Source organism: Leiobunum rupestre, chromosome 8 (assembly GCF_980474605.1).
Source record: "Leiobunum rupestre chromosome 8, qqLeiRupe1.1.hap1, whole genome shotgun sequence".
Lineage (NCBI taxonomy): Eukaryota > Metazoa > Arthropoda > Arachnida > Opiliones > Sclerosomatidae > Leiobunum > Leiobunum rupestre.
This window is the reverse complement of record NC_143391.1, coordinates 52445127-52468845: the sequence shown is the minus strand read 5'-3', so window position 1 is coordinate 52468845 and position 23719 is coordinate 52445127. Positions and strand designations below refer to the sequence as shown.

The window sequence follows — 23719 nt, the reverse complement described above, 5'->3', positions numbered from 1 at the left end:
TTGATGAATTTAAGGTTGTGAATAGGTTCTGTATTTAATACGTTTGATAACTAAAACTACGGCACACACTGGAATTTTACAAACATTGGATTTTATTGTAAAAACTGCATGCATTTACCGTATTAAATACGTCTGGAATGAAGGTTAAATAAACAGCAATTCTCTTAATATAACTTTATCTTGCTGTATTTTTAAACAGCAGAGTGTCCAGTAAATTTAACAGGAAGCATGACAATAAAAAAGCCAGTCAGAGTTGGTTGTGAAATTAACAGCATTCTGCTGGCATCTATGCTGACCGCAGCTTACTGTAAAACCTACAATAATATTTTTCTGTGTGTATGAAGGCATTGAAACTACGTCACCGGGAACAGTATCGCGCTGGGACCAAGGATCTACGAGTAAGTGATCCTCTTCATCCTTCCCTTCTTCGCGTCATCGAGAAGAAAAATCGCCGCAATGAGCGCCGATTACAACGCTGCCTACATGGTAAGGAATCACAGCTATATTCGTCGCCGTCAACCGTCGCTTTGCCTACGCCCTTCACGGAGTTTGCCATCACGAAGTTTGGAATATCGCTTACTCATCAGGATCTTGCTTGCTTTCTAATTCCGCCTAGTGATTGCCACGTATCTACGGATTACGAAGCCACAGCACCCTTTATCAACTTTTACTTACAACAACGACTCTCTACCGTACGTGACAACATCGCCTTCGTTTATCCAGCTGCGTTCACCGAATTTTTGCTTGCTAATCCGCCTTCTCGAGCAATTCTGTTTACGACATCTGAATCAGACCCATTCTCCTACGAATTTCTAGTCATCCCATGCTACGGCCGACACCACTGGACTTTGATCCTAGTTGATCTCGCTCGCACCATCCTACATCATCTGGATCCTACGGCCTCACCAAATCAACCGACCTTGGACTTGGTCAAGCAGTACCTGACAATCGAAGCCGCCCTCCGTGGGATATTACAATTCGATGCCGATGCTTTCGATTTCCGTATCTCATCTTCCGACGTTACGCGTTCCATCTTTGACAGTGTAATCATCACGTGTGCCTGTGCCGCCCGATGTCTTCAAGGATCTTCTCCCATCAGCGCTCTTCTTGATGTCCACGCCACCCGACGTTATTTTTTCAAGGAGATAACCACAGGATCCATATACTCCCATTATTTTTTCTTTTTAGGATCGCCGGGACGTCTCTTTTTCGTAAGGGGAGCTGTCACATCCGACGGACAAATATCCAAAACCAATAAGCCATCATAAGAGTTCCCGCTTCGGACGCCTGCCACGGGTCGCGCCCTGGTCAGCCTATGGGGTATAAACGCCAGCGCTGACCTGGTCGGGTCGTGATCTCTTCTCCTCTCTCGGCAGAGGTGGTAACTAGCGAGATCTAAAAGCTGACAAAGCCCAGCTCGCTAGCTCTCACGGGGAACTTAATTCTGTAAAAGCTTGGCCTCGTGAGAATCTACCTTTGTCGGGGAAGGTTACGACCCTTCACCGTTCGAAGTAGCCGTTATCGGTCACCGTCCCGGTTACTATTTCTCACGCTCACTGTGTTTCTAAATATTTTTCAGTTATAAATAAATCATTGTATCTAAGATGGTATCCTCATTTACTGGCGTGACAATATCTTTGACCCAGTACAGAATAGGACCTTTTTATTGATTAAAGTAAAGTAGCCAATTTTTTTTGCTTAGAAGCATATTTGTGTAAGACTTCTGGTTTTATTTAATTTTGTTGTCTATTAAACAAAACACAACACCATGTAGTTAAAAAAGTCAATCCAAATGCAAACCGTCCAGGGGGGAAAGAAGATGAAAAACGAGAAACAGTTTTACCATTAATGGTCAAAATCAGACGAATATGAAACCCAGAATGGTAGAAACACATACCAACTAGGTTCTTAATGTTAACAATTTTAAAGTGGTTTTTGATCAATCTGTATAAGTTCATACGTATCTTAATTGTAATTACTACTCTGTTTTAGTCACTTGACTGTTGACTGTTGACAAATTGAAAAAAAAATGCTTCGAAAACGTTGAATTTCAATCAAATATATCTTTCAAACAATGCCTTATCTAAGGCTGGTATAACCAACTTCCCACGATCTTAAGGTTCTAGAATAAAATGAGCTTAAACACATACATCCAATTAAGGGTATTTATAGCGAACATTAATAGAAAATTGCCAAATAAATACATTTTCAGGAATTTAAATTTATATTTTCGAAATTTATGTACAAGACATATCTTTAAGTGATAGCTGAGAAGGTCAAATGTGTTGTCTTTTTTGTAGACAATGAATGTTGTTTAATTTTCGCATTTAGGGTCTTCGAATGATCAATTCTGCACTAATTGCAATGAAAGAAATGACCATTCCGATCAAGAAGATTTCAAATAGTCCTTTGGTGTTTTCCCACTTCAGATCGGCGCCTTCGATCTCTTTACGCCAATGTATTTTTTTCAGCAAGACATCAAATTTTGAAAAGAAGTTGTGAAAGATATCCATCTCCATATGCGCTTGAATTCTAAAGAATTTATAAATATTATTGAGTCTCAGCTACTCTGAATCAAATGTCTACAAATAAAGTATTCACTTGAAAGCTACATTGAGGTAAAAGGACCCCGATCACTTTACATTGATTTTGTTTCCCGGTGAAATTTCTTCAAATTTTGATATAATATAAATTAGGTGATCCCGAACAATGTTTTAATGGAGTGAAATTTCTTAAGTTGTACAGTTTGATCGCCAGAATGGCGCAAAAGTCGTCGAAAATGAAAAATAGAAAAACCATTTCTCCTAAACGAAATTGCCGTGCGTGTTTTAAATTTGTTTTACCGATAATAATATTGAAATTCTCATTTAAACCTGATTTAAACCTTAAAATGAATTACCAACACAATATATCAAAATTATTAAAATAAACTAAATGTTATTAGTTAATATACTGAGAGGTTGCAATTAAGTATGGTCTGTGACCTCTATTAGGATGACCCAAGTTTGCTCGTCTTGTAATTTCGATTTCGCAATGATCACACCATCTATTCTCACCACCTTCTGAATATTCAATCGTGAATCACATCAGGAACAAGCACGAATTATGTTTGCCATAGTTCAAAAATATAACTCGAGAAAAACACTTCAAAGAGAAGATAAGAATATTTAACGTGGCTAAATTATTGGCGGAAAGATGTTATTCTGCAGTTAGTTTTGAACCTCACTAGTTAATCCCACTCAACCAATTTCAATCGTTGTCTTATAAGAAGATCGCTAAAACCTTATTCAATAGGATAAAGGGTGTGCAGATAAACGTTTTGATATAACACACTCATTTTCTAGAAAATTCAACCAAATGATAACAATATGCTATTGGGTTGCTTAAGCATAGAATTAATTAGAAGATATTCAGATAATCGGGAGATCGTTATTTCGTGGTCGGTTTTGAGGTTATAACTACATTATCCGACTACCGTTTTAACAAATAGGTACCCCTTATACTTGTTTTTCCAATTTTCCACGATAAAAAACCTTTCAGGTATCAAGAGGAATATACTATGAAAAACTACCTAGAAACAGATAATATAAAAATATGGAACTCTGAAGATTCAGATAGATTTCGTCATTTTGTTTGTAGCGACACCAATTTCAAATTTAATCCCAACCCAGCAAGGGATGTTCAAATGATAATAATATTATTATCGCTAAAAATTATTTTTTTTTAAACACGCACGACAATTTTTTTTAGAAGAGATGGTTTTGCTATTTTTCAGCTTCGACGACTTTCGCGCCCCTCTGGTGGGCGAACTGTGCGTCTTAGAAAATTTCCCACCATTGAAACATTATTCAAGATCACCTAATATACCTTATATCCAAATTTAAAAAATTTCACGGGGAACCAAAATCAATGGCAAGTGTGCGGGGTCCTTTGTAATTAGGAATTATCTGAAACTGTGTTAACCTTCTCAAAATGAGCGTCTCTATTCGAAATAGAACAACTGGAAAATCTGACTTAACACCATTCCACTCTACGGCTCTACATGTATATCGAATTTTGATTGGACAGTCAATTTAAAGAAACATTCCACTTACACAAAGTTCAGTCTATCGATTTTATTTCGAGAGCAGTTTCTCGAGATGGGAATAATGGCGTAGTCGGCGTGTAAGGGCTTTGAAACGTAAAGTAGGCCAGCTTTCGCGGACATCTCTTCAGACGATTCAATAGAAGCAACAAGTAGTTCAAAACTCGAAATAAGTATCAGCAATTTTCCTTCGAAGAAATACTCGAAAATTTATCCAGACAAGAAATCTTCAACAGTGATGTAGATACCTCCTTTAGAATCAGTTATTCGTTTCTTCAAATCATCGTATATTTTATACTCTTTGGCCTACAAAATCAAACGAATTATTAAGAAAAAAAATACTATCGTAGAGGATTAAAAGAATTCATCAGAATATTATCATTTAGAAATATTTTGCCAACTAATTCGCAAATAAGATTTAACCTTAGAAATGACGAAAAATATTCAATAAATAAGTCATTCTTTTAAAATTTAACGAATGATTCTGGCGAAATTCTAAAATTAAAGGTGACTTTAATAGCAATTCCGGTTAACTTTGTGGTTAAAGACCGAGACCAGAGCGAATTTCCACCCCTCTTATCATGTACATTTTTTGACGAGTGACAACTTATTGACATCTCTGACAACTTACGGCCTGGTGCAGAGACGTTTTGCGATTCCTGTTAATTTTAACAGGATCGCAATTTAGCGATTCGGATTTAGCGAGCTGTTTATTTTGCGATCCTCTCAATCGAAATCGTGGTGCAGAGACATTTTAGCGATGCCTGTTAATCGGCGACGCTGTTATTTTTTAATTTTTCTATCGCAAAGTCAAGGGCCAATGAGAGAGCTCGATTTTTGACGCGAAAAGCTGTCTGCTTTTCTTTCGAATCGTTCGGCGCAAATTCAGCGAAGGAACGCGATTTTCCTCTCCTTTGGTCTTGATAGTTTTCTTATATATATATTTATTGATTTCGTTAAGTTTTACATATTTTATTGATATCGTTAAGTAAATTTTTTTTATAATATTTTCATTTACAAAATGGGAAAGCCTAAAGCAGGAGATGATTGTCAAACAAAATACTCTCCAAGGGAGCTTGAAGCCCTTATTAGCGGCTTAGAGGCGAGACGAGAGTTAATAACAAGAGAAATGGGCATTGGTAAATTGTACCAAACCAACGCGGACGTTGATGCTGCATGGAACGAAATAGCGGAGGGGGTCACGGCAGTTGGGACAGGGGCTACCAGAACAGGCGAACAGGTTCGAAAAAAGTGGGTGGACCTCAAAAGTAGGGTGAAAAAAAATGCCCAGGCCCTGGAAAGAGAGAAAAAGAAAACTGGAGGAGGAAAATCCCAAATACCAGAACTATCAGATCTTGAAATGAGAGTAGTTTGTTTAATTGGAGAGGTTTCGTTGTATGGGATTTCTGAAGGAGCTGGTGGAATTGACTCCTTTGAGATTAGGAAGCAGGTTAGTTTTTATAAATACACCAAAATATTTTTAAATACATAGCAAAATAAATAACAATGACTAATATTTAAAGACAAATAAGATAAATTTGACTCTTGCTTCTGCCCCACAAACATCAAATGTATTTGTGAGTACCCCTCCGCCTGGTAGTAACAGAAACTTTGTTGGAACACCCAACGCTTTTAGTTAGTCCCCTACCCCTAGACGTATTAGATTTAACTATAAAGAGAAAAGGTAAATTAATCTGCAATTTCCTATTGGTGCATACCTCGTAATCGTAACCTCTAGTCTCAATTAAATACCTCATTTAGCTTCAAATTTTGACGAAGAACCTCTGAAGAAAAAACAGTATTTTTCTTCTCCTCCTGCGTGTTCTTCGAATAATCTATCAAGTAGAGTTTATAAAAATATGATAGTTTAAAATGTTTGACAACTGCTTACTATGAATTATTAGATGAGTGTATATTACCTCACTGCAACGAAGTGGTTGAATTTCAACCTCCAATTTCTGAAAGCGGTGACAGTATGAGGCCTAAACTTAAACCAACTAAACGAAGGCATAGGCGAGAAACTTCAAAGGAGCCAACTTTAGTTGAAGCTGACCAAACAGATAATTTTGACCAGACAGCACAATCTGTGGTCTCTAACCAAGAAAAATTAAATGATTTATTGCAAGGCATACTTCATCAAATGCAATTAGATCATTTGCAACAGGCCAGCCTTGCTCAGTCGTTCTCGGATCATTTCCAGAATATTAGTGGCATTTTATTGTCCATGCACAATATGATGGTTACAGACCCCAAAGGCAGAATGACCATTCCCCAAACATCAGAGAGGTCTCCTGCACAAAATGATATATAAGATAGTATATACCTGATATGTAATATTATATATGTAAACTATTACCTTTCTACTTTCAGCCTCGGTCTTCAGCTTGCATTTTTCCAAAAACAACTTTTTCGTTCACATAAAATCACATAATATTCATTACCATTTATTGTATTCAACCTCATTTTCCTAGTAATAAAATACCCTATTATCCATATATTATCCTTTCATAAAGCTGTTGTAAAGTTAGTAATCTCAGCTTGGATACAAGAGAATTAAAAGATTTATTAACTGCATTGAGTTACATCATATATTGAACTGTTTTTTCCCACTCACTCACTTCAGTCCGCTCTCTACCCTGCCGGTGGCGACCTCTACTTTCTTATTTACAACACAGTCACATGTTGATAGTTAGCTATTAAATTGCGCGCCTGCGTGTGAAGGCCCCCGCTATATACACCTAAAACTTGTAAACCTTTATTCCGACCCCCCTACCTATTACATCACTAGCCTTACTAATTGTTCCTCTTTCATGCATTTCTTAACTGACCAATGTCTCCACCTTTGTAACAAATTTTTAACCTACTCTACACTTAGAAAAATGAACCATATATTGTGTTGGTATCTTTCAATGCAACTTCGACTTCTCCTGAGGCAGTGATTGAACCTCTCTTGAGATTGATCTTCAGGATGAGGTATGGGTCGCATTCAAGGGGGTAGCCACTATCACCTATAAGCCACGACCCATCCAAATTCGCAGAAGAGAGGTGGGACCTGAGGCCGCAGTTTGCCCAGATGCTTGCATCGTGTGTGCTCCCCGGCCAGTCTGCAACCACGTCCAGGATAGGGGTGGTGGAATCGCATACCTAAATAATCATTTCAGCATTTCAAAAAAATTATACCGTTAAATATTTGGCAATTCTAAAAACTTACTAACTGGACGTTGATTGAGTATCTATTTTTTCGGTTCAAATAGACATCGGCTCGGGGACCAGATGGCTTCTGGATAGGTATGTGGGTGCAGTCGATACAACCGATTACCCCAGGAAGATTAGATTTCTTGTAGAAATCTACAGATATTTGGTTCAGTTCTTCCTAGGTAGATGGAAATTGAATAAATCGGTGCATACGCTGGTTGATGGAATTTGTAACACGGCTAATTATTCTAGAAACTGTTGATCTGTCAACCATGTGGCGATGATCATTAGCCGTCACCCACTGAATACTTCCAGTAGCAAAAAGATGCAAGCATATGAGTATCTATAAAACAAAGCGTTAAAATCTAGGAAAAACAATTGATTACTTATGATAATTTATTCCTACCTGAGATGCTGCAGATACAGGCCGGCCTCGTAGTGTTTCATGGTGAAGGTCGGGCCTTAGCTCTTCCAAAAGTTTAATAATCACTGTTCTTGGAAGGCGATAATGAGCTAAAAACTCACGTTCAGATAATTCCAAAGGATCTGGTCTTTCATGATATACTCTTTCTCTATTTAAATCGCGTTCAATGTCTATTCCTCGATTTATTTCTTGGGCTCTCTGCAAGACAATTAGAGCAACAAACTCTGCCATTTTTGCGTCTTTTCGCGCTTAGCGAGTGCCAAAGACCACTCGCAAAATAAACAGAGCGACTTTCTGTTATTTTTGCGAGCGAGATGTCTCTGCACACCGATTTGGCGCGAAGTTCGATAGCACGCACGTTTTCTGTTAATTTGGCGATGAATCGCAATTTGGCGATTCTTAAAAACGTCTCTGCACCGGGCCCTTAAGTGACAGCTCTGACAGCTTGAGTGACCGCCTGGACAATTCCATGTAAATTGTAGCTTACCTCTTTTTTATGCACATTGTATATATTCTATTCAAAAACAGTCAGAGCTGTCGGTCAAGCTGTCGACGCTGTCAATCAATTTTGCGGGGGTCTAAATTCGCGACGAGAAAATGGAATATCCGTTCTCGGCCTTTAAGCAAATAAAATTCGGTTATAATTATTTCAAACAATTTTGTCACCATGCTGACAATGAATTTTTCTTCCGGACCATCTTTAATTAGAGCCAATTTTTTAAAAGGTGTGTTAAAAAGGTCTTCCACGGAGTTAATTTCGAGATATTTGGTGTTCGAAAATTTGGATTTCATATGGCCCGTGAGTTCGATGCTGATAACGGCGGATGAAAGTAACCATACGCCAGCTATTATTCTCCATTTTAGTTCACGTGAACTCTTGTTTTTAGGATACGCTATAACATAAAAAATATTGCACGGAAAGAAAGTCGTAAGTCATAATTATTTAACGTGTTGTTTATAGAGCCCCTTCCTGATTAATTTTTCATATTAATTGGATGAATTAGAAACTTAGAATACCATATCAACATATTCTAATTGCTTCACTTGGACAATGATTACTTACATCAATTTTTTCTTAGAAGCCCATGAGTATAAAGAGTGTCTCAAATTGCTCATTAAGGCCAATTTTCTCAAAATTTTATTCAATCGAAAGTTATGAAATTTCCAGGGATCTCTTTAATTTGTAAATGTTCGTAGCTTGGAATTTGTTTTCACCGATAATTGTGAGGCAAAATGTTTCAACGAGAGAGCTGTATAGAATACTAAAATATTAAGAAATATTCCAGTTTGTATAGAGTTCATTGTTTCAAATATTTTGAGACTACAAGTATGCTTAAATAATTCCCCCCTCAGTCGTCGTGCGAATATCAGCACGATGAAGCATATTATGAAACGCATTCTGTATCATAACCAGAATTACAAGCAGGAAAGCTTGAAAGATCGTTTGGCGCAAATCTGCTGAGCTCGTAACAGTGACGTGGTAGCATAACATTGAATCGTGCTGTTCACGATAAAAAGTCGTACTCGGTTTGAAAAAATTAGTTCGAAGATAAATGTTGTCTTCAAAACACATAATTATTCACCTTTGAGGTGACGATCAATTAAAAAAATATTAAATTGTGAAAAAATTGTCTAAAACCAAATTTAATTATATTCAAAATATCACGATGTAACAAAGATTTTTCATTAATAATGGAAAAAAAGTAAAACGCCTGCACGCTAACATCCTTAACAAAATATTTATATTATTCTGCTTTTTCCGGCATTTTACACCTTGAAACTATACACTTTCATACGGTTTTATTAATTGAATGCATAAAAACACCAATACAATAATCAGTGAACATTAATTTATGTATCTAGACAAAAATTAAGCGCTTTCGAAAAATCCCCAATTTTATAAGAGGGGAGATATCATTGGGAAACAGTTCTAAAGAACTTTCTCACATATAATCTGAAATTGACGAAACACATTGTTGCTAAACAAATTCACAAATGAAGCTTACGTTCGAAAAACAGAATACACCAATTCATCCAGATAATCTCAAGGAGTGAAGTCCCCTTAATTCTTGATTTTTTACGACTTTTCTCGCGGATTGAAGGTAATTTCATTTTCGCGAATAAACGCAAACACAATGACACGGACATTAAACAAACAACGAAGCAGGCGACACTCTGAAAAAATTAAAAACCAATAAAATTAATTAATTTAATTTAAACAAAACAATCTCCTGGGGAAAATGTGGTTTTCATACATTTTTGCCCGCATTTTTTTCGCCCTATAAATGCTGCCATCTAGGTCAACGTAGTAAGCCTTTATACACGCGAACGCAGTGTTGTGAAAAAATTTCATTGGACGAGCCTTTACGCTGAACGCTTTACGGAAAGGGGAGGAAAGCAATTTCCGAATATTCCCCTTCCAACGGCAACAGGCGCTTAAGCGTCTTATCACTGAAAACTGTACTCAAGAAAATGCACGACTTTTGACGGGTGGCGTCCTCCTTTTGTGGGGTGCTGTGTTTGTTGCTCCTGGCTGCCATAAACATTCACTGAAAAAAAAAGGTTTGTATCCATAAATTCGGCAGTTGGAGGTTTTCTCCGTATTCTTCTAATCCCTTTCTTGTATAAATTTTATGTGATTCATCTCATGGTGAGAAGACAGTTAATTTGGTTTTTTGCCTCTCCGAGGGGACTTTGTACCCTAGGAGGGGTAATACAACCACCGTGTCAGTCTGTCAGGCCTGCGAACGCGTTCGCATTTTCGGGGCAAAGTGTAATCATTGTGTACACAGTTTCTTGGATCACTGCGTACGCAGTCGAATAACCGTTTTAGCAGTTTAAAGGTTGGCAAAACCACCGTGTAACGGTAAGCGTTAACGGCTAAATTTACGATTACGTTGCGTTTGGTTGCACTTGTTTTTCGTTAACGCTCACCGTCGCGCCAGTTGTTAGGGGTGCGTTCGCTCCTACTCCTTATTGACTTTGGGACGGACCGAGTGCTGAGTGTTATGGCAACCTCTCAACGTCCAATGGCAGGGTTTCCACCAATTGTTCACGGTATTCGTCTTAGTATCAATTTGCGATCGCATCGGGCGGGTTTCAAACCCGAGAACGCCTGCTTGACAGGCGGACGTTCTACCACAATACCACCGACGCTTATAACGCTTCATTGAAAAGTAGACCTTCAGCTTTATCGCTAGCGTATTTAATAGAGTATGAAATTTTGGTTTAATTGGAATAGAGCAAGATTTCGTGTAAGATTTAAATTATTGCATCGAAGAAATTCTAATTAAGCGTTTTCTCTATTGATTAAAAACAAATGCGCCACCCAGGTTTCGAACCCAGGCCGTTAGGCTTGGCAGTCGAGCGCTCTACCACAGAACCCCCGACGCTTATTACGCTTCATTGAAAATTAGACCTTCAGCTTTATCGGAAGCGTATTTAATAGAGTATGAAATTTTGGTTTAATTGAAATAGAACAAGATTTCGTGTAAGATTTAAATTATTTTAATATAATATGTATTTGGGTTTTAGGCAAAGGAAGGGTCGTATGTTATTTTTACTGATCGAGATAATGTTTTTTTTTGTCTATTCTTTGATCTTATATTTTTATCTTTGGTTTTTTGAGATTATTTAGTTTCCACGAAAACGTCCAGTTTTGGAGGAGACTTTATCCGGTTTCATGATTATAACGTCGAAAATAACTGTTTGTTAATGGTAAGGTGTCGCACTAACTATTCCGTCTACGGTCATTTATTGATATACGAGCTGTGGTTAAGTCAAGTGGCTTTCTGTGCTTTGTGAGGGTAAGTTTTTCGCTTCTTGTTAATACATTTTTTATTGGTGTGGATATTTGGACATCTACGATTCCTAATGCAGTCATTGATTTCCTGGGTGTGCGAGTCATTATATGATATTGGAAATTGGATGGTATTGGTCTTTTTCATGCGGTATGTGCCACAACGTCAACAGGAAGTTTACGAGTCGTCCACTACCATCTTCATCAAAGGCGAGTGTTGAAATAAAGTGAGCGTTAAAGATGCGGCAAGTATTTCGTAAACGAGAAAAATACAAATACCCTCTGTAGATATTTCTTTCATTAAAATTTGCTTCGTATTATTTACTGATAAACTTGTTCTGTAAATAGGGTTAAATTCAATTGTGCATTGTTTTAGTAAGTCTAACTTGCTGTAGTAACTACTTAATTTATAATATTCTGAATAAATTAAACTCGGTTGTTTCGTCTCAACTATTTAATTTAAAATTTAAATTTTATACCGGGCAGGGATTGAACCGAGATTACGTTTTAAGTAAATAACTCTGAATTGCGGAGATATCTTTAAGGGTCGTCTCGAGAAATTAATACCACTAGGGACCATTCTTCCGAGGAGAGGTATATTTTGGCTTGCCAACTTTTAATTGCCTTTATCGTGTAATATATTTGGCACTATGAATGTAATTTACCTTTTATTTTAAACTTTTATACCAATAAGGTTATTATTTATTTTCGGGATAGCGACTACGTTGAAACTGTTTCAAGACATGCACCCAATCCCTCTCATGCTCGAAGCGTATGCACCTTCCCCTTATAAATGAAATCGGACCAGTATCTCAATTGTTCCAACACAATTAAAGCACACGCCTTTGACGTATTTCGTGGCCCATTTCGGGATGAGGAATGTTTCGACTATGATGACCGTGGATTTTCTAAACATAGTCATTCTCCATAAGTACATGTACAAGTATCAGAGGAAATCAGGTTAAAACCGTTTAAATTCCTAATTTAAATTTATTTTAAAAGTCAACTTTTCCTAGCTCAGTATTTAATATGCATTTCAATTATTAATAATTATAACCCTTCGCGCTTATTTTGAATGGTTAATCCAGCCCTGATTTCAGCAAAATGTGTTTTCACATCCTTTCGCGTAAAGCTCTTTGGAAAAACTTAAATAAGTAAGAGTGGTATCTTTATTTAAAGTTATGGGTCTGTATGCGGTCAATATTGTTTTACCCTTTCCTATGTAATAAAAATCAATTTCAAACGACGAAAATTCATCCATAAAGATAACGGAAAGGTCGATATAACATCTCAAAATACACTTCAATAATAAATAAATGTTTTGAACTTAATGATAGAAATTAAAATCAGTGTGGGGCCTTATATTACTGCGCTTATCTTATTTCATTTTCGAAGGTCGTCAAATAAAACCTTTTAAGGGTAATACCAGAAAGTCCATATTCAAGATATCAATGGTTGCCACATTAACTGCACTCGGCTGACCAGATAACAAAAGGATTGAGGATACGTGCAAAGCCCTCGAGAATATTGATCGACCATTGATTTTCCGGTCCGGCCTAAAATACGAGAGCTCACACAAATAAAAGAAGAAGTCCATGTCCTGCAAAGACATAAAATGCAATTAAATAATCGTTTAGTCAAGAGATTAGGCACACACGTTCACTCTACGAGAGAATTATCCAATTCGGCCATAGTCAATAAGCCAACTTTATACTCTTTTAGAGTAATTTGTTCAAAATTGGACGAAACGTTATCCAAAGGGCTGTTATTTTGGACAACTATTGCATTAACAAAATATGCGCAACATTTGATAATTTGGTGGTAAAAATTTTACGATTTTATGTATAATATTAAGCGAAATTGGTTTTAAAAGACATTAAGGTGAGTCCTCGCGAATGGATAGAACCGATTTTATCCACTAGATGGAGTAAAACACACTAAGGTGAGTCCTCGCGAATGGATAGAACCAATTTTATCCGCTAGATGGGGTAAAACACACTAAGGTGAGTCCTCGCGAATGGATAGAACCGACTTTATCCGCTAGATGGAGTAAAAACACACTTGGTTTCGCTGGCCATCTAGAGAGCTAATCAAGGCGTGGAAATTTTATTATATGTAGTGATTGTATTAATAAAATTGGTTGTGACTTCTTGTGTATATTTTAAAAGCTTAAAAATAAAACAACGGAGGTTTTTTGCACAATATTAAAATCAGTATTTACAAAAACAGACTATAGTTTGGCTTAATTAGGCCATCATCGGGGGAACAACACAATGTAATAATTGCAATTTAATAATTTTGTTACGAAATTTGAAATAAGCATTTAATTTTTACCTCTCCGAGGGGACAAAGTCTGTGTGCGTGTCTGTCTGTGTGTCTGTCCTGCGAACGCGTTCGCATTATTCGTGCAAAGGTTAATCATTGCGTACGCAATTTCTCGAAATTTCTGCGTTCGCAGGGTTGGCAAAACCACCGTGTGACGGTGAGCGTTAACGGATACATTTGCGGTTTGGTTGGTGTTTTTTCGCTCACCACCGTGAAGATTTGGTGTATTACGTTTTTGTAATGTTTATGCGTAGGTTGTGAATGTTGAGTTCGTGTTATGACGTTTGTGAGTGTTGAGTTAGTCCAGTTTGTGTTTTGATGGTTGTGCATGTTGAGTTCGTGTTATGATGGTTGTGGATATTGAGTCTGTTGCGTTTGTATGGGCGTTTTCTCTCCAACTTCTTCTAACTGACTTTGCGACGGACCGAGTGCTAAGTGTAATGCTACCTCTCAACGTCCAATGGCAGGGTTTCTAACAATAGTTCACGGTATTCGTCTTAGTATCAATTTGCGAATTATTGGCGCCGGCCGGGAATCGAACCCGGGTCTGCCTCGTGCAAGAGATTTACTCTAACCACTGAGCTTGGGGAAAGTGTTTTAAACAGTTTTAAAGTTATAAACGTCAATTTTTTTACGTATGACAATTTAAAGGTCAAATCTTGTTTTAGCTCAGTCAGCAGATAAGATGGTTAAAGGGTAGAACCCGTTAGTTTTTTGTAATTTATTTAGTTTTTTTCAGTCGTATATTTTTATCTATTGTGTGTTTAGCGTATTAGTTTTCAAGCGTAATAGCTCATTTATGAAGAAAATATACATCGTGCTCTTACACCTATGTTGGTCTGGTTTTTAACTGGGTCGTCATTACTTCGTAATTTATTTTAAACGTTTTCGCGACTGATTAAGATGTTTAATGCAGTTCATCAATTGGGTTCGTTTGTTTTTATTTATAAAGAGCCCTAACTATTCCGTCTACGGTCAGTTATTGATAGATGATCTGTCGTTTAGTCAAGTGGCTTGCTGTGCTTTGTGAATTGTAAGTTTTTCGCTTCTTGTTAATACATTTTTTATTGGTGTGGATATTTGGAAAACACTGCATTTACGAAAATCCTCTTTATTTATAAATAATAATTTTTTTTAAATAATATTAACAAAACTAAGTGAAAGAAAAAACTTCAAATTCAGCTAAAATTTTCAAGAATTGAACGAAAATAAGTTATGCCTACATGTATTTATAAAAAACTGGCGGCCAGCCACAACTTATTTCTCTCTTGGGTCCCTTGAAGGGACGATTGTTACCATAGGAATGGACGGGTGGAAACAGATTAAACACATACGGAGTTGCGTTATTATATATACTTCAAAATGTTGCGCTATTCATTCTACATATACATGTTGTTCTAAAGTCATTACCTTTTATGCCACTGGTACATGCAAAATAAAGTGATTAACCCTCCCGAAGCTAAATATTTTTAACTTTTTTAAATTTATCTGTGATTATGCTTAGTACTAAGTACCATGTGGCCAAGGTTCAAATTAACGGACAAAGTTATATGGTGGCGAAAAGTTGCTACAAATAGTCATTTCCTATTACTGTACATATAACACATAAGATACCAAAAAATACTTTCGAAATGGTATTATACATGTATAGATTTCTAATACGAGCAATCGCTTTTGCGAAATCTCAGTTTTCTGTCTGTTCTACCTAAAAACGCAACTGCGGTCATTTAAGAATTGAAAACTGTAAAAAAAACTGGTAAAGCTATCTCGCGCGCGGCTCAAAGAAAATATAATATATTCCGCTCGTCTCAACAAATAGGTCCACGAACGTAGAAAACTTAATCTTTAAAACCCACTGAAAACCTTAACTAATTGCATCATTTTCCTAAACAATTAACAAAATAATATCTAGAGTTTCCAAAATAATATTAAATTATGAAAAATCAACGTAAAAGCGTAGACTTAATAGCCCATAATACAACCCTTTACAGGCTAATTTTCCTTCACTCGTGTCATTTTGTCGAGATTTGAAGAGTGAAAAAGATAGCTCGGCTCTTCTCTCACTCAATATATGACTTAGTAGAGCTCTCATCTTTAAAGACCGCTCAACTTCTGCCAAAATATATAATCATCTCTTCCGCTCATTTAATCAAGCTAAAATTTAATTATTCGATCATCACGTTCATGAATAATTAAATATAGAGCCAGCTCTAATTCCGACTGCCAATGATTCGACCCTCTCTTAAATTATGGGAGTGCACCCATCAACGGTCCAATTAAATAAAATTTTCAATGCTGACCCCGTTGGCTCTCATGGTACTTTTCTTTTCCATTAGAAAGATTGAAAACCTATTTTTTATTTGTAAAATATTTGAGACAAATATTAGCAGACAAATTATCTTACGTTTTTCGTTGTTTCAAGAAAATTCCACTAGAGTTTTCTATGATAGGGTTCGGCAAACGGGTAAAAGTTATTTACTATAAAAGGTTACTTCATTTTTCCTAATTAATTTATTCAATAGGAAAACGTAGTATTATTATATTATAAACCGTTATTTTTAGGCTAATCGGTTAACGGTAGCTTTGCGCAAAAGCGTACTTACACTGTGTTAATTAAAACTAATAATAGAAGAATGCATGCACGTTAATAATTGGAACTTTATCCTTGAAGATACAATAAAAATAACATATTATTTTCACTTCTCCGACGGGGCTGTGTCCCTAGGAGGGGTTTAGTAATCACTGTGTCTGTATATTTATAGTTAGAAGAGTTTCACATTTTGGTTCTTATTTAATTATAAAGGGATTTCGTGTTCAATTTAAATTATATCGTAGAGGATTTCAAAAGTTGCCACTTGTCTATTGAATAAAATAAAATACGTTGACCGAGATTTGAAATCGCATTCTTCTGCTTGGCAAGTCAGTGCTCTACCAACGAACAACCGACACATTATATAGCGATATTTAGAGAAACAACTTTGAGGAAAGTCCGTCTATGAAATTATTAACGTCAATTAATTCTATAATAAATTTGTATTCTGTACGATTTTCATGATTTATAGATTAAATTAAAAATGGTTTATTAAATTAAATTGGTTGATTTAATTTAAAATACGATTGTGCCCAGGAAATTAACCCAAGCCATATTTTTAGCACGCGAATATGATACCGCTAAGCTATTTACCCTTACGACTGAAAGTTGAAAATACGCTACAACGATATTGAGACCAACAGCCTGGGAGAAAGTTCGGGGGTTGAAGGGGGTAAAATTATCTTCGCCGAGGAAGGAATTCTCCTTTTGCAATGGGGAAATAAACGTGTCTCTCCCTCTCTCTCTCTCGGAAAACTCCGCCGACCCACGTTAGTAAGGAAGGCGAAGGCGGGCCGGCGAAGAGAAAGCGACCCGCGGAACGGAGGGAAACCAAGAATGGCTTTCGCTTCGTTACTGAGCGAAAATCTTTCCAGCATAGCTCGCACGCAGAGCGTACCCTCTTCGAAATCAGATGGCCCCGAGTTCAAACCCGGCTTTCGACATTGAATTTCTTTTAATTTTTTAGAAAATTTAATTTTATACTTAAAAACTATATAATGTCCTTATATTAAATTAAATCATGTTTATAAGAATTAATTTAATGTTTTTACGTTATATAAAATATTTGAAGCGTCGAGACCAGGGTTTGAACATTTGGTCCTATAATGTACACGAACATCGTATGCCGGATTTAAACCACGAACCGTGAGTTCTGCAATATATTTACGTATAATAGTAAAAATTTATTACTGGGATGTTTTTGTATAAAACGGGGGGGGGGGGGATAATGGTTGTGTAAGGGTAAAGCATTTCACGTCTTCTTTACATCAAAATTTAAATAATTTTCTTTAGGGTTTGAAATCCTTTTTTCCTTTTATACATTTGGACCTATAGTGTACACGGAGATCGCATTCTGATTACGAAAATATTTGATTGGTTCATTTTGTATAAAAGGGGGAATAATATATTCACATTTCACTTCCTCCTTTTTCTTTAGGCTTTTTAGAAAAATGTGGGGGGGGGAGGGCGAAATATTAGAAGGAGGTTGGGAACCGTCGCCGCCGCTAGTAGGATCAAAAATAAGAATCAAATTTCACACATAGAATTTTCTTTCTTTCGTGAGGCCAAAAGTAAAAAGTAAGTGTGGCACAGAAAAATTTCGGATTGAAGGTTTATTTTTGGTTTCTATCCCTATACAAAGTTCACCGGGATACGTGATACAGTTTTGATTAATCTCACATTTATTTATTAATTCTAGGCATACGCGGAAAGCGGTGCGTTCTGCTTCGATCAGTGTCACACTTATTTGTTACTTCTGGTCACAAGTTAAATGTGACGCGTACTGCTTCGATATTAAAGGGGAAGCGCCAAGCTTGTCCAAATATCGGCTTAATTGCGTTGTAAAAGTTGAACGATGCCTAATTATTACTTAAATGCACATTTATCTCTAAGGAATTCTATTCTCGCGCGAGAATCTATCGATACTTGGGAAGTTTCTATTTTGAAAGAGGTCTATACCCAATCAAAAACCTTTCCATCATATGCTGAAGAAAAAAACACGCCAAAATGTTCTCCGGGTCTACAACAATTTTCATAAGAGATAGAAAGGGATACGAGTGGCACCTACAGCCTATTAATAGCTCAGAAACGTAAGAGTTCTGAAATTACCGTAAATTTGGAAACCAGTCAATTACGCGGTAATTTTCCACGTAATTTTCGGTTAAGCTAGTTTTACACTAACTTTGACAAGTGCATTTTTTTGTCGTAAAATAAAATACCTTGAGACCAACGCTAGTGGAAACCTAAAGTACCTTTTCAACTGGTCAATATATTTTTTTATTTCACAAATTATTTATAATTTTTTTATCGAAAGTTGTTCTTTTTTTAATATTTTAAAACCTGAAGGTAATTTAGAAAGAATCAGTTTGGTGTTTTTAAATATCGCGTCGGTTACGGTTTAAGAAACAGTGATACACGAATATGAAGGTAATTACTACTTTCGTAATTTACCTGGAAAAATTATAAAATATTGATACCAGGGTAATTTTCCGCGTAAATTACTAGGGCCAATTACCGATTCGTTTCTCTATCAGAAACGCGGCTGGCTCGAAAGACGACGATAACATTTAAGTGGTTTCGGCGACGACTATTAAATGGTTCTCATTATTGATTGATCATTTGATGTTTGTTTCAATATAACACGGGCACCGAAATAATAAAATCGCCTTCTTGGTGAACTTGTTAAACTCATTACCGTCATTATAGTCTATAATTTTTAAAATTTATATAAAAAATTAAATCTGATTCATTATTTTAAAATGAAATACCGTTGTTGCCAGGAATCGAACAAGGGTCAATTTCTTAGCAGGTGGATTATAACGACGTTCCAGTTTTGGGGCGAAAATCCAACAAAATCGTGCCGACGTTGTAGGAGGGATCTACAATTATCTTTCAATTCACCACAACCTCGTAAATTAATTAAACGAGACTGTGACTCGTCCGCCGTCATTATCGAAATTTCTTATGTTCGGGATAACCGTACTGATGAATTGTAGGAGATGAGTGAAAAATTACAGAAACCAGGTTGCATGCAACATAGAATTTAATGTGAGGTTAGACTTCAGAGTAACAGCGTTTTTAGTTCAGCGGAATTCCGCGTTTATAGACATAACTAATTCTCTAATGCTTGACTGGTGGATTTATCTTCCCCGTCCATAGCTCATACGGCGTGTTTCCAGGAAAAACATGTTGGAGCCGTGTGATACAAGATATACGCTTCTGCCCACAGCTTTTATGGTAAATCGGGGTTCAAATGTAACATGGCTCGAAAAGACTCCATGATCGCATGGTTCTCTCGCTCAGCCACTCCATTCTTTACTGGCGTGTACGGCATTGAGGTACGATGCTTTATAACAACTTCTTGCGCTGACCAACGACGAAATTCTTTATTTAAATAATCCGTTCCATTGTTTATTACCAATTCTAGAACAGTATGTTCGTAATTTCTGAACATAGCTAGCAATTAATTAAATCGATAACTACTTCTGATTTCTTGGTCAGGAGATAATTTTGCTCTAACGTTTCTCGGATCAGCTGCCAGATGGACGAAATTCCTTGGCGCCAACTCTGAATAGACTTCCAACTTTTCGGGTTAGAAATAATTTTCGTACAGACCACATGATTCATGGCGCTCTTCAATGAATAACGTTGCAAGCGAAACCGCTTATGTGCCAGACATGATGAATTATCTCTTGGTGCCCTTGTTTCTCAATGCGGAACTTAATCGAGATGTCTCCTTCACCGTCTGCAGACATTTACTCTTTATTTCCGACTTGGAGAGACTCTGGTATATAAAATTTCCGGAACCGGATATACTTAGTGGCGTCATTTGTGAAATGATAGGCTGCTCCAGAGTCAAAGTACCAAACAGCTTCACCAGTTGTGCGTACAAGCAAATTGTTTGAAGCTAAAGGACCTTCGCTCTTCTAGCGGCCGGCTTTGACGTTGCTGCTGCTGCCATTACTGCCTCCGTTTCTTCAACCCGTGGCTGCTCTCTTCAGTTCGTACTTCTTGGAATGGTGACATTTTAACCTGGTTCTACAAGTTGCCTGTTGGTTTTTCCGGATCGCTTTCTTCAAATGCATGCCATTACCAGAGTGATATCCGTTTCATCAAACCAGAAGAATCTTCAACGGAATTTTCATATCGCATCGCACAGTCAATCAGTAGACGCTACAGTTCAGTAACAGTCTGTTTCCCCTCGGCCAACGTATCCTAAAGCTAGCTTAATTCTCGATTTTCGTCTTGTGGCAGTGACTCAAAGATGCAGGCAATTACTGTTTATGTTGCCTTATATGGTGGAAGCAGTGGATAATTCGAAGGAGCAGTGGCTTAATTTGGATCTTGTCTACTTCTTGGTGTTTTAACGTGCCATCAATATTAAGTATACGACCATTAGATGAAATAGGTGCCCATTACGAGTTTCTCTTTTTGTTGAGGCCTGTTGATTTCTTTATCGTTGGTTTTTGCGAAGCAATTACGAATTTAAGTTTCCACAAAAACCTCGACCAGGAGCCCATAATTTCCAAAAGCACGCGTTGCTTCTAAAACCTAATAAGAAGTTCCTTCATAAAGCGACTTTATTAATTATTTTAATATTGATAACTTGATCCCTGTATATTACATACTCACAGAATGGTCTTCCAGTTATGTGTAGTTGGCCCGGGATATGATAATAGTGTGTATCGCCATTTTAAGTTTAAAAGCTTTAATATTATTTAAAAAAAACATGTATTCGATTTTAGACGAAGCGCATCTCGGATATAGTAGGGTATGAACCGTGTTTGTCGGGGACGAAGTTGGCCATCAAATGCAAACCTTACGAAATTTTAGGAAGTCTTCCTACACTCTGAGCAGTTGATATGTCACTATTTCAATTTCTTTTGGTCTCCGGAGTGACTAATAGGTTTTCTAGTTTTATCTTTGATATATCGTGTCTTCAGTTACGTTGGATGTTTTGGCGTATTCTTCTTAGTGGGCTTATCCATTGTTTCCGTCGTTCGAAATAGGTGGTCTTTGAAAGTCATGCAGTTGTATTGATGACTCGGAGCTTCCGGGCTCGAATTTGCAGAACGATATTAAGTTCGTTGCTGTATGCTTTTTTGGTATTTGTTGAAATAGTAACAAAACCCTATGTTTATATTTATTACAGCGCTTAAAACTTGGTGATCATATGACAACACCTAAGAACGATCTATTTATTTACCCCTATTATGTTTGGTGACGATTGACGTGATACTTTCAGCTTGATAACTTGTTTAACCGGTAAATAGCTGAGGTGCCTAACGAGCGATACGAATGGCAATTGAATCTAACCCATTTCCTATTTCCGTATAAATTATCAAGTCGGCCCGGTCCGTAATATTAGTTCCACATCCATGTATTCGAGTGGGCAAACTCAAACACCCTTAGTAGACACAGGAAGGCAAACAAAAGCCGTTGAGGCCATGTTATTTCCTATCGTTAGATATACACAGGGTGTCTCAATTTGCTCGATCAGACCATTATTCTCAAAATGTATTTATGCTAGGGTTCTGAAATTTTCAGGGTTTATTTGTTAGGTATGGAAGGCTTTGGTTGCTAAATTTCAGAAAAATCTACCCAAATGTTTGATATAAATTTCCTAAAATAAACCCATTTTAATCCCAGTTTCAGAATTTCTTTAAAGCATATTTCCACTAATTTCAATAATTTAAAAGAATTATGTTCGTCGTGTTTTGCTTACCTATTTCACCTTTCATACTTTCCGTCTATCTAACGATAGGAAATCACATGGCCTCAACAAGTTTTGTATTACTTTGCCCACGCGCGTATCCTGAGGGTGGGTGGCGCCCAAGTTTCAATCCTTCAACTTAGGATGGTATTTTATATACTTAACTATAGGAAATCACATGGCCTCAACTTAGGATGGTATATTATACAGTATAATATACCATCCTAAGTTAAAGGAATAAAACTTGGGCGCCACCCATCCTCAGGATACGTGGATGGGCAAACCAATACAACCGCTATTCTAGTTGACGTTGTGACACATACCGCATGAGAAAGACCAATGCCGTCCAATTTCCAATACCATATAACGACTCGCACACCCAGGAAATCATTGACTGCGTTAGAAATCGTAGATATCCAAATATCCACACCAAATATATTTACAAGAAGCAATAACCTTACCATCAACAAAGCACAGAGAGCCACTTGACTAACCGCCAGCTCTTAAAGCAATAAACGTTGATTTATCGCCTTTGCATTAACACAACTATATAAAGGTCGTTAATAATACCCGTAAATAAATAACAAAAAACTAACAAAGTGTACCACCCACAGGGTCTACCCTTTAACCCTCTTATCTCGGCTGACTGCGCTAAAACAAGATTTGACCTTTAAAATTGCATACGTAAAAAATTTATACTTTAAAAACCATTAATATACTCTCCCGCTAAGCTGAGTTTATAATTTTCCAAGAAGCGTAACTTCTATCGGTGGAACTGTGGTAGAACATTCGCCTGTCGTGCTGAAGGGCTCGGGTTCGAAACTTGGGCGGAGCTTTCGTTTTTAATTAACAGAGAATACGCTACATTAGAATTACTTCGATGCAATAATTTAAATGGAACACGAAATTTCGTTCCATTTAATAACAACCAAAATTTAATAATCTGTTAATTTGTAATAAACGTTTCCGATAAAGCTGAAGTTCTAATTTTCGATAAAGCGTAATAAGTGTCGGTGGTTCTGTGGTAGAACGTCCGCCTGTCAAGCAGGAGGTCTCGGGATCAAATCCCGCCTGATGCGATCGCAAATTGATACTAAGACGATTACCGTAAACAATTGGTGGAAACCCTGCCATTGGAAGTTGAGAGGTTGCCATAACACTCCGTACTCGGTCCGTCCCAAAAGTCATTATGAAAGAGTTGGAGAATACGCACCAATAACAAACGTAGCGACGGTGGGCGTTAACGAAAAAAAAAACGCAATCACAAATTTATCCGTTAACGCTTACCGGTGGTTTTGCCAACCTTTAAACTGCTAAAACGGTTTTTCGACTGCGTACGCAGTGATTACCCTTTGCCCCGAAAATGCGAACGCGTTTGCAGGCCACACACACACACCCAAACACCCACAGACGGACACGCTGGTTCTATAACCCCTCCTAGGGGACTTTGTTCCCCTCGGAGAGGTAAAAATATATAATACAAACCAAATAATTTAGCCTCCAGAGCAAAAATAACGTTAAGAGAAAAACCCGCTCGACCCGAGTTCAGAGCAAAAAACAACTAGAAAAAGATATAATAGCAATTTATT

The 23719-nt window shown here is 37.1% G+C and overlaps 1 protein-coding gene across 17 annotated transcripts in view; it reads right to left on the bottom strand.

Moving 5' to 3' along the window:
- Nucleotides 1-1937: 1937 nt before the first annotated feature.
- The window catches only part of LOC149933675 (uncharacterized), a 79815-nt gene continuing 58033 nt past the window's right edge, over nt 1938-23719 (bottom strand). For 13 of the 17 annotated variants that reach the window (XM_090156216.1, XM_090156204.1, XM_090156209.1 and 10 more), the window contains 3 exons: nt 12929-13102; nt 9710-9878; nt 8867-8953 (listed from right to left, as the gene is read on the bottom strand). In XM_090156216.1, coding sequence (XP_090012342.1) covers nt 8880-8953; nt 9710-9878; nt 12929-13102 — 417 coding nt within the window. In that variant the 3' untranslated portion in view covers nt 8867-8879. The other 4 variants (XM_090156218.1, XM_090156219.1, XM_090156217.1 and 1 more) reach the window with 4 other exon arrangements.